Source organism: Narcine bancroftii, chromosome 5 (assembly GCF_036971445.1).
Source record: "Narcine bancroftii isolate sNarBan1 chromosome 5, sNarBan1.hap1, whole genome shotgun sequence".
Lineage (NCBI taxonomy): Eukaryota > Metazoa > Chordata > Chondrichthyes > Torpediniformes > Narcinidae > Narcine > Narcine bancroftii.
The window spans coordinates 131,635,869-131,647,762 of NC_091473.1; the positions used below are offsets into that span (position 1 = coordinate 131,635,869).

At 41.3% G+C, this 11,894-nt stretch overlaps 1 protein-coding gene across 1 annotated transcript in view; it reads right to left on the minus strand.

Annotated features, from left to right (window-relative positions):
• Positions 1-6,663: 6,663 nt before the first annotated feature.
• rwdd3 (RWD domain containing 3) overlaps positions 6,664-11,894 on the minus strand; it is a 7,017-nt gene continuing 1,786 nt past the window's right edge. Inside the window, exons 2-4 of the mRNA XM_069936361.1 lie at positions 9,002-9,486; positions 7,825-7,940; positions 6,664-6,984 (exon numbers count right to left, since the gene is read on the minus strand). Coding sequence (XP_069792462.1) covers positions 6,879-6,984; positions 7,825-7,940; positions 9,002-9,486 — 707 coding nt within the window. The 3' untranslated portion in view covers positions 6,664-6,878. The remainder of the gene's footprint in view (positions 6,985-7,824; positions 7,941-9,001; positions 9,487-11,894) is intronic.

Consider the following 11,894-nt stretch of genomic DNA (forward strand, 5'->3'; position numbering starts at 1 on the left):
AATTTAAAGCCAATCATTTAACAGCATTCTATCCTAATGACTGGGGATTTTTTTTTGATTGAATTAACTGTAATGATAAAACACAGAAGAAAACCCTTCCAGCCCATGCAACTGATGCTGTCCAATTAACCGGCGAACAACAAAAAATATATATTATTAGATGACGTTATTTAACTGTTTTTTTTAGCATTTTATTTATGTTATTTAACTGTTCGATTTAACTGATGCAAAACTGCCTCAGCCCATGCAAAAGGGTGAGAGACCACGGTGAGAGGGCCAGATCACAGGCATCTCAGCACAAAAGAATATTTATTCGGATTAAGTAGTAAGTGAGAAAGGTTCACCAATTCATTGTTAGTGAGTTCAGTGACTGGATATGATACTTGACACACAGGTTTCAGAAACAAAGAGTGCTTTTGACGTTGACGTTGACGTTGGGCCGTTCCCCGGTGTATCTTTACTAGAGAAAACATGCTGCCATGGGTCATTATTAAAAGAACAATACACATCAATGGACAGACAGAAGGGCAGTGAGAGTAGTGAGGGGTTTTATGGACAAAGCAATGGCACAGATGTAATGGGCCAAATGACAGCCCTCTGAGCTGTAAATGTCTTCCGTTCCCTACCAAAATTTTATTTCTTCCCAAGTCTGAGGTATGACCATAGCTACAGAAAGTGTTGGGAGCATGATGTTGTATCAAATCAGGATTGACACAGGGGCTAGAAATTAAATCAGCCTGATTTAGGATAGGGGTGATAAAGCCAAGAATATATACTTACATCATTCAACCTGACAGACAATGAAAGTAAAAAGCATGGGAAGAATGATAGGTACATTTCATGGGCATTTCACCATCCACAGAAATTTTATTTACACAAGGATGAATCTTCATAAAACTGTAGGTCTGAAAGCTTAGAGAAGTGAGTCTGAGAGATTAGCCAAATACTGAGTACAGGCAAGATATTTCCACAGGAGAAATGATCAGGGACAAACTTGTAGGAGGAGTAAGTGACATTCCAAATGCTCGGCAAAAACAGGACAGAAAATTCTATTGCACGTGCATTTTGGGTCAATGCAGAAACAAGTCGCTGTTTAGAGTCATACAGTCCCTTCAGCCCACCATGTAGATGGTGTGCCTATCACAGTAAAAGTATTTATACAGAGTGTTTTACTCTAGAAATTTCATAGCATCCATTCACAGCCTTCTGTTGAGTTGCCAGAACCAATATTCATTGCATGCGGAAATGTGGGAAGAACTTAGCTCGTCTTGCAGAATCCATTGGCGGTAAAGATATATTACCGATGTTTCGGGCCTGAGCCCTCTTTAAAAGTATGAAGAAGGGCTCAGGCCCGAAACATCGATAATATATCTTTACCTCTTATGGACGCTGCAAGACTGCCTGAGTTCCTCCAGCATTTGTGTGTTTTTACTGTAATCACAGCATCTGCAGACTTTTGTGTTTCACTCTAATATTATTGCTCTTGTCTCTCTCTTCTCACTATCCTTTGAAGGAGAACAATGGGAATTACACTTAACAGACTGCAAAACAAATGAGAAATATGTCTCAAAACACTGTCCAGTTTTTCCATGACAATCTTCAGCAGTAAAGCACAGGAACAGATAATAACTGTGTTCCTTTTTGTCATATATATTAATGATCTGGAGGATGGGGCAGTAAATTGGATTAGCAAATATGCAGATGATACTAATATAGGGGGAATTGTGAATGATGAAGAGGGTTTTCAAAGATTGCAGAGGGATTTAAACTGCTTAGAGGAGTGGGCAGAAAGATGGCAGATGGAGTTTAAGTGTGAGGTGTTTCATTTTGGAAAGAATAATCAAAGCAAGACGTATGTGGTAAATGGGAGGGGATTGAAGAATGCAGTGGAGCAGAAAGATCTAGGAATAACGGTGCATTGTTCCCTGAAGGTAGGAGCGCATGTGGATAGGGTGGTGAAGAAGGCCTATATAAATCAGTGCATTGAATATAGGAGTTGGGAAGTAATGATGAAACTGTACAAGGCATTGGTGAGGCCAAATTTAGAGTACTGTGTGCAGTTCTGGTCACCAATTTATAGGAAGGATATTAACAAGATAGAGAGAGTGCAGAGAAGATTTACAAAAATGTTGCCTGCGTTTCAGCATCTGGAATACAAGGAAAGATTGAGCAAATTAGGTCTTTATTCCTTGAAACGTAGAAGGCTGAGAGGGGATTTGATAGAGGTGTTTAAGATAATGAGAGGGATAGAGTTGATGTGGAAAGGCTTTTCCCATTGAGAGTAGGAGAGATGAATACAAGAGGTCATGGGTTGAGAGTTGATGGGTAAAGGTTTAGGAGTAACATGAGGGGGATCTTCTTTACTCAGAGAGTGGTTACTGTGTGGAATGCACTTCCGGGAAAGGTGGTTGGAGGCAGGGTCAATTTTGTCATTTAAGAAAGAGTTGGATAAGTATAAGGATGGGAGGGGGATGGATGGATATGGGCAAAGAGCTGGTAAGTGGGATTAGAGGAGGGTACTTGGATCAGTGAGGACTAGAAGGGCCAAATTGGCCTGTTTCCGTGCAGTAATTGTTATAAGGTTATACTATATCTTCATCATGTTCACCTGTATATTAATGATTTGGAGGATGGTGTGGGTGGCATCATTCGGTATTCGACAAACAACATCCAAATTTGCTGGTTTAGAGGACAGTGAGGAAGGTTGGCTCAGGTTGCAACCAGAGATCAACTGGGAAAGTGGGCAAAGAAATGGCGGATAAAATTTAATTCGATCAGTGTGAAGTGAAGAATTTTGGGTAGTTAAATCAGGCCAGGACATAGACAGTGAGTGAAAGAACCTGAGGAGGCACTACTGTTCAGCAAGACCTTGGAGAACAAGTGACGAGTTCCATGAAAGCAACAAGACAGGTAGATGTCTAGGTAAAGATGGTATATGGTATACTTGTCTTCATCAGCCGAGGCACTGGGTACCAAACTTGGACTGTTATATTACAGTTAATGTGGAAAGACGTCTGGTTTTAGGCTGGACAATCTAGCATTTGAGCCCTCTGTCCAGTGGCACCTCGAGCCAGACATTAATTTGTCCTCCATTTGGGGGTGTAGGATAAATTAAGAGGCAGAAACTGAAGAAAAGGCAAGGGAGGGCGCTCTTACCCGCTAAATGTTGCCATGTTTCTTCTTGCACACATGCGCCATGGCCAGTCATGGGTGATGGATTGGAGTACCAGGGCCAGCCGGTGCATGGGCGATAGATTGGAGTACCAGTGCCAGCTGGCGCATGGGTCATGGATTGGAGTACCAGTGCCAGCCAGCGCATGGGCGATGGATTGGAGTACCAGGGCCAGCCGGTGCATGGGTGATAGATTGGAGTACCAGTGCCAGCTGGCGCATGGGTGATGGATTGGAGTACCAGGGCCAGCCGGCGCATGGGCGATAGATTGGAGTACTAGGGCCAGTCGGCGCATGGGTGATAGATTGGAGTACCAGGGCCAGCTGGCGCATGCTGGTTCTGGTTGGCACGTGCACGGTGGGCCCACAGACGGGGAACTGGCATGATCGGCAGCATTTCAACAGCGAGTGGAGTCGCGGTGGGCTTTGAGGGTGAGTGAGGCTCAATATTCTTTCATTTCTTCATTTATACTGTGTGAATGCATGTATTGTACGTAATATGCAGAAGGATAAATCGTTGAATAGGAAAAAGGGCTCTAGCAGAAAATCACTGATTTATGTTGAAATAGATAGGTTTTTGGTGGATTTATATAGGCAAAAAAAGTTTCAATTAGAATTTTTATTTAAAAAAATAACTAAAGTGATCATCTGTTTGCATTTGTTGTTTTTGCAATAATGTTTAAATTTATTTTTTTTTAAACCCGCTGTATGTGTGTGTGTGTGTGTGTGTGTGTGTGTGTGTGTGTGTGTGTGTGTGGATAGTAGGTAAATTGGTAACCTATGATCTTGTCCGCCTATTTAGAAATTTGGAAATAGCCACCCTAATTATAGTTGTACTAATCATTGGTTAGGCCGCACTTGGAATATTGTGCTCAGTTCTCGTTACCCTGCTACAAGAAGAATTCAATTAAGCTAGGGAGGATGCTGAGAAGATTAAAATCTATCTATCTTATATTTTAGATCAATGACTATTATAATGTTAAATGATATTTGCAGATGAGAATTTCAATCTTCTACCATCCCCCATGATTCTTTACTTCACCACTGAAAAACTTGATGCGTTTCCTAGACAACATCAAGACAGGTGATCCAATATGATCCCAAAGAAATTCTTTGCATATTGTGTAAACAAATTCCAGTGCATGGGTATCAAAGTAAATATTATATTTAATAATATAACGTTTCAGGAGAAAGTTGCTTGTCAGTCAAATAGAGAACCTTATTTCAATATTCTTCGCTTGTTATCTTTCTGAATGTTTGAAAGTTTCTTGGTTTTTGCTTCTCATGGCTTTCGATTCCTTTCCAGTTTCTCCAAGTTAGAATGTTCTTCCAAGTCAATCCCCCATGTAGAGAACTGGAAAAATCCCCTCAGTGTTGTAACCAAGTTCAAGTTTATTGCCACATGTATCAAGGTACAGTGGAAAAGTTCATTTTCTGAGCAATCCAGCTCGTCAGCCCATATACCATACAGCAGTTAAAAATGCAGTACACAGAGTTACAGAGATAGATCTGTTAGAACAGAGCAGGTGCAACATTACTTTCGAGGTTCATTCAGGTGTCCGATGCTGACTGAAAAGAAACTGTCCATGAATCTGAAGATGTGATAAGTTTTTAAAAAAACAAGTCAATCTATTAAATGGCTGTTCCTGCTACCTTTGCTTTCTTCTGCATGCTGCCAGTGAGACCCAGCAACCAAAGCACTGACTACCAATGTTTCAGGGAGGTTCCTAGGAAGACACAGCTCTAGTGACCTAGATTCAATCCTGACCTCCAGTGCAGTCTATGTCTCGTTTGCATGTTCTCCCAGCGACTGCAGAATCAGAATTTATCCAAATTTAATGTCATGAACATGTCACAAAATTTGTTGTTTTGTAACAGCATTGCAGTGCAAATATTGCTATAAATTACATTTCAAAATAAATAAATAAATACTCCAATCCATCGCCCATGCGCCAGAAAATAGAAGAAAATAAGGCAGTGTCTGCGCCTCATTCTACATTCAGAAACCTGATGGCAGAGGGGAAAGAGCTGCCCTTATGTCGTCTTCAGGCTCCTGTATCTTTTTCCTGATGGTACCAGTGTGAAGAGGGCAAGACCTGGGTGGTGGGCGTGCTTGAGGATAGAGGCTGCTTTCTTATGACACCACCACCTCCTGTCGATGTCTTTCAGGGTTTTCTCCAGATGCTCCATTTTCTCCCACATTCCAAAGGTTAATTGGCTCTTGCAGGCTGTCTCTAATGTATGTGAGTTGTTGGGAATATGAGGAGAATAAATTAAAAAAAAGGGCCAGTATAAAAGAGTGATGGTCAGCTTGCATATGGTGGTCTGAAGAGCCTGTTCCCATGCAATGTGGATGTATAGAGCAACCACCTGCCTTTTCTCTTTGGCACACAATGGCCTATTGGCTGAAGAAACAAGCAGACATTTGTGTCTTCCTGTCAGAGATATTTTTTTTTAATGTAATTTTTTTTTAAATTTAGACCTACAGCATGGTTACTGACCGTTTCGGCCCAGGAACCCATGCCGCCCCATTATACCCAATTGACCTAAACCCCCCCCACCCCACCCAAGCACATTTTTTTGAATGACGAGAGGAAACCAGAGCCCCCGGGGAATACCCATGCAGAAACGGGGAGAACGTACAAATGTGGGATTCGAACCCTGGTCCCGATCACTGGCGCTGTAACCACGTTGTACTAACTGCTGTGCTAACCATTTAATGCTATTTTATTCTGAGACCACAGTCAGCCAAAGTCACCCTGAAGAAGAGACTGAGTGAGGCAGAAGGGTGTTAAATAGTGGCACAGATGCCAATCCAGCAAAAAGCAATTTTCCATCTTTGACCTTTGGTTTATGGCCATGAGATACCTGTGTTACTTTCCCACAGATGCATTTCCAGCACCAACACACACTGAATCAGTTTGCACTCACTAATTTTAGACGACTACAATTATCACTGATCAAACTTTTCACAATTGTCTAGGGCTTTGCTGTATATGTATGGGTTCTGCCGATGCAACATGGTTTTTAAGATAAGATTGGATAGATTTTTGCAAAGTAGTGAATTTAGGGGATCTGAGGAAAAGGCAGGTAGGTGGAGGTGAGCCTATTATCAGATCAGCCATGATCTCATTGAATGGCGGAACAGGCTCGATAGGCCAGATGGCCTACCCCTGCTCCTAGTTCTTATCTAACGGTAGTGTTTGAGGCTTTTAGATTTACACATGAAGATGCAGGAAGTAAAGAGAAACAAATCATGTTCAGGCAGGAGAAATTTAGTTTAATTTCACATTGTATTTGGTGTAGATATAATGGGCAAAAGGGCCAGTTCCTATCCTGTACTGTTCTGTGTTCTATCAATAGCGATGTAGTCTCAAGAAACCATTTTATCTATTTTCAATCATTCAACTTTAAAATAAATTATTTTTTAAATATCAAATCAATTTTAGAGATCTGCTGAAACAAAATAACATTCATTTTAATCCATTAATTTTATTAGCAGACTTAAACAAAAAAAAGGCAAACAGACAGATTCCTTAATGATTTCTGAAATGTATCTTGCAAAGATTTATTTTAGAGTTTATGTTCACATTTAACTGGTCTCAAACATTATCCAAATGTTGGAAAAACCTGTTGAAATTACCGTTTCCCCACTAAGTCAAAGACTTAGTTTATTTTCCTCTGTCCATCCAGGCTGATGGACCATTTTAAAAATGTACAAACTTGTCACAGATGTCAGATAAGCCCAGAGCTTCAAATTCTTGGTGTAACTTGGACCTTGATGTGAATTCTTTCACGGCAAAGTTAGTAAGCCTAAAATGGAAATAGATTTTGATTAAAATCAACACTTCGCACCTGAATACAGTAAAACCCCTGTATCTGCCACTTATTGGTAGATGACGAATAAGTGTATTTTCCGGTTGCTTGAGACTTACTCTTACAATGCCAAACTAAAATACCTGCATTAAGAATAAACAGTTTAAAAAAACAGACAAAAATGTTATACAGTACTTACACTGAAAAAACTTCACTTGCCTAAATATATAAAACTTGAAGCATTTTACTTTATTTTCATTCACATTCTTTGAAACCATTTAACCTCAAGCTCGACACATCGATTCTGTATCTTTACCTTTGCTACATAAAGGACATTGTTTGACCTGCTGAGCTTCTCCAGCACCTTGTATTTTTATTTCAGCCACGATGTCTGCAGAATTTTATGCTTTCCTTCCAACATTAACATTATAGATAATTAACCCCACTCCCCCAAATTTACAGATAAAGACTGATCGGGCCAACTCTTAACTAGGCAGAGATAAGGAGACACTTTAAGAGAGTCACCTCAACAGCGAGTGGCATCAACCAGCTCTTTATCCTGGGCGACACCATTGCTGAATCACACAACTTGACTCAAAGCACGACCAAGGCACTCCGCTGGCTGAATATTTGCTCCCATCTTCACCAAAGGTTTATGTGCTACTTCACAGAACATTTACTTTTAACTTGCGCATTTTTTACCTATTTTTTTTTGGCCAGTTGCTTAAGGCCGCCAGATGCTTGGATTCTGAATACCAGGGATTTTACTGAATTCTGAACATGCCAATTAATCTGCTCTGACACTCCAGAATGTGATGTCTATTGGTGGGGTTTTACCTGTACTGCCCTGCATGAAGTTTTTCTTCACAAAGAACATTCATCATTTTTTCCTTGCATCTTCTTCCACTGGAGTCCACATCCACCTTGGCTGTTTTTTCAAGAATAAGATAATCCTTCCATTTTAAGAACCAAATAAAAACATGAGTTAATTTACAAACAAGAAGGTGCAGAGAGTATTTGAGCAACGTAATGTTAAAAACAGCTTGCCAGTGGTAAATTTTTTCAACTCTTGGCCTTTACAAGATCATTTTCAACTGAAAGGCTTATTTCATCAGAATTTAGTGCAACAGAGCACAATGTTGATCTGCAGAGTTTACGTTCACCTGCAGCAGATGTATAAGTATCAAATTTATAATGGCAGGTAGAAATAAAATGCAACGCTCCCAACAATTCCACCAGTTTATCATGTGCTTATATTAAGCTTGGAGGTCGGGAAGGTCTCCAACTTGGTTAGTACTGAGTTTGCTGATCTTGGCTGGATTGGTACAAGGGAATCAAGCAATTTCAACATCCTCATTTACGAAGAAAGGATTTGTAATTAAACAGAAGTGCTCACAGCCCCTGTGCTTATGTAAATGTGTCAGGGAAATGTAGAACCTCAATTTAGTTTTCTTATCTGGTCAGAAATCATAGTAAATCCAGTGGCACCAAAACCAGCAACAAATCTTTGTTCCCACATCACCCTCCTCCAGCTTTCTCCACCATCACCTCTCTCAGCTCATTTTCCACCATTGCTCCCCCCCCAGCTCCACCCACATCTGTCTTTCTCTCCCCCCACCCCCCCCACCTTCCTCTTGGGCACCTATCAATCACCCACTTCCGTCACCAAATTCCACTCCTCATCCTCCTCATCTGTCCGTCGTCCTTCAACTCTTCTCTGATTCACCAATCGCCTTAGTCTCACTCTTCCCACCCTCTCCTCCTTATCCTGCCTATATCCCCATTCAACGATCAGTCTTGATGAAGGGGTTCGACCTGAGATGTCATCAATTCCTGCCCCCTCTCACTAATGCTGTTTAACCCATTAAACTCCTTCAACAGGTCATTTTCTTGCAAGGAATCAACACCATTGTGGGGAACTGCTTGGTTGAGAATATTGACAAGAAAAAGAACAAAGCATAACTGGATCAAACATACATGTCAAATCACATCACTGAACGTGAAATGGTAATACCTTGATATCTTTTCTCTCTCCTTGCAGAAGAATTAATATAAGTTTGCCCATGAACATCAGTCTTCCTGTGAGCCTTAGATTAGATGTCCACTTTTCTATGCATCTGATGTACTTTCCTTTGGCTCTCATATGATCCAATTTCAAAAGGACCATCCATATACCATCATCGCCAGTGGTCTGAAACTGTTGGTTATCTCCCTCATTGGCCTCACCCACCATTGGCTGGCCCAGGCTCTTCTCCGTGTTCTGCTGAAGCCACATCATCAGCTCATAGACCATGGACTGGGAAAGAAGAGTCTCTGCATACTGCAGCATGCTTTGCTTCAAGTCAGAGCACTGCTTGCGGCTAAGCTGATCTGAGCTGATGGAGATATCCGGCAGGGAGAATGGGTAGCCGGGGGATAAGTGAAAAGTAACGTTCAACTGCACTTTCTTTGTGTGGTGTTCACAGAGGTCACTGATTTGGAAAATGATCCCTTCAGATTCTGCAATGTATTGGACAAATTGTAAGTTACTACTGATTTAATAATGAATTCTGAAACTTTCTACAAAAATCTAAAGGCAGTAAAACCCCTGGTATATGGAATCCATGGGGATTGGAAGATAACAGATAAGTGAATTTTCCGGATGCTTGAAATTGTGTTTTGTGAATGGCGAACTACCAGCAAGACACGCCAGTTTTAAACTTCAGTAATTTTTTCCCTATTTATTTTCCGCAATTATTTTTTTTGCTGGTTGCTTGAATTCCAGATAACATGGGTTTTACTGTACTTCCCAAAACAAAAGGGCAGGATATCAGGCATATAAACACTCAACACACTTATTACGAATATCCTCTCCTAGGTGGGGCAGAACAGCCATGGTTTTGACTGTAAGTTGCTGCAGGACTCCCTTGATTACTGAATCATGCAAGTAACACATCCTACAAAGACCATAAGGACACAACCAAATGGAACTTTTTATCTTGTATTGAGGGCCATAAACAAGGTGGAAATGATCTTGCACAGCAATGCTGTCGATGCAGGGCCAGACATAAGATGTACCACTTTCAGTTCTAATTTAACTTAAATCCGGGCCAGGAAACTCTCATTCCGTAACTCAAGTCACTGATTTCTCTCATTTGAAATCGATGCACTGAAAATTGGGGTTCGATCTCATTATTAATCCAACATTAATGAATAAATAAGCAAAATTAGATTAGTTAATATAAAAAATGTAGAATGTTTGTACACTGACCAGAATACAAGTAAAATTCATAGCAATAAACATTTTTCTCAAGTGGAATCATCAAAATTGAGTAAAAGTGACCAAGGAACATTTTAATTGCAGTTGTAATGTGGGAAAATTGTGCAGTCAATTTAGTCTCCAAATAACAGTGAGAATTTAATTGTTTCTGGAGACGTAGGATGAGGGGAAAATATTAGCCAAGACTCCCATGAAAACTATTCAAGATGTATCGAATGATCTTTCCCACTCACCCACAAGAGATCAAATTAACACTGGATTAGACTCAACATCTCCAATTGTTATGAAATCCATCAATAAAATTTCTGCCAGCCTGCATTTTGTTCTCAAACCCCTGAAAAAATATGATCACTCACCACCCACCGATTTGGCTCAGTGACTATCGGCCATTGGCATTGACACCAACTGTGATGAAGTGCTTTGACAAGCTGATGACCGATCAAATCAATGAGATGGCATGGATAGTAAAACAGTTAGCGCAACTCCGTTACAGCGCCAGCGATTGGGACCAAGGTTCAAATTCCACGCTATTTGTAAGGAGTTTCTACGTTCTCCCGGTGCCTGAAGGGGTTTTCCCCAAGAGTTCCGGTTTCATCCCAAAGTTCAAGTTGCACTGGGGTTTAAGTCAATTGGGTGTAATTGGGCGGCACGGGCTCATGGACTGATAGGGCCTGTTACTGTGCTATATGTCTAAACGAATTTTTTTTAATTAACCTCCTATTGCAGGAAGGATCTGGACCCACTTCAGTTCACCACAACAGGATAATGGCAGATTCCATCGTGCTGGGCCCCAACTCTGTGTTAGATCACCTGGGCCACAGGAATACTTACATCAGACTGCTGTTCGCTGGCATCAGCTCGCCGTTCAACACCATCATATCAGCAAAACACACGACCAAGCTAAAGGGTCTCTGTTCATCCCTTTTCCTTGACTTTCTCATCGGAAGACCCCAATTAATGCAGAACAGCAAAATCACCTCCTCCACGCTGACTATTAACACAAGGCTGCATGCTTAGCCCCCTGGTCTACTCCTTGTTCACCCATGACTGCACAGCAACGTTCAGCTTCAATTCAACCTACAAATTCACTGATGACACAACCGCTGTTGGTCAACACACTGGAAATAATGTCAGAATACAAGATGAAGATTGAGAACCTGGTTGGATAGTGACAGAACAACAGTCTTGCTCTCAACATTACCAAGACCAAGGAGCCGGTTGTTGATTTTAGAAACCAGAGGCTGAGGGACTACGAACTTGTCTGCATTGATGGGCTGGAGATGGAGAGGGTTAATACCTTCATATTTCAGATGACCTCTCCTGAGGCCAGCTCTTCGAGGTAACTGTGAAGGCACACCCACATCTCTACTTTCTAAGGAGTGGATTTGGCATGTCGTCAGATACTCTGTCCAACTTCTACAGATGCACTGTGGAAAGTATACTGACTGGTTGCATCGCGGCCTGGTTTGGGAATTTGACTGCCTAGGAACCCAGAGGCCGCAGAAGGTAGCAAATGTAGCCAGTCCATCAAAGACTGTGGCCTCCCATCCATGGGAGACATCGATGTGAGGTGCTATGTCGCACCCTTGTCACAACCTCTTCTCACTGCTACCTTGAGGTAGAAGCCTGAAAACCAGCAACTCTAGGT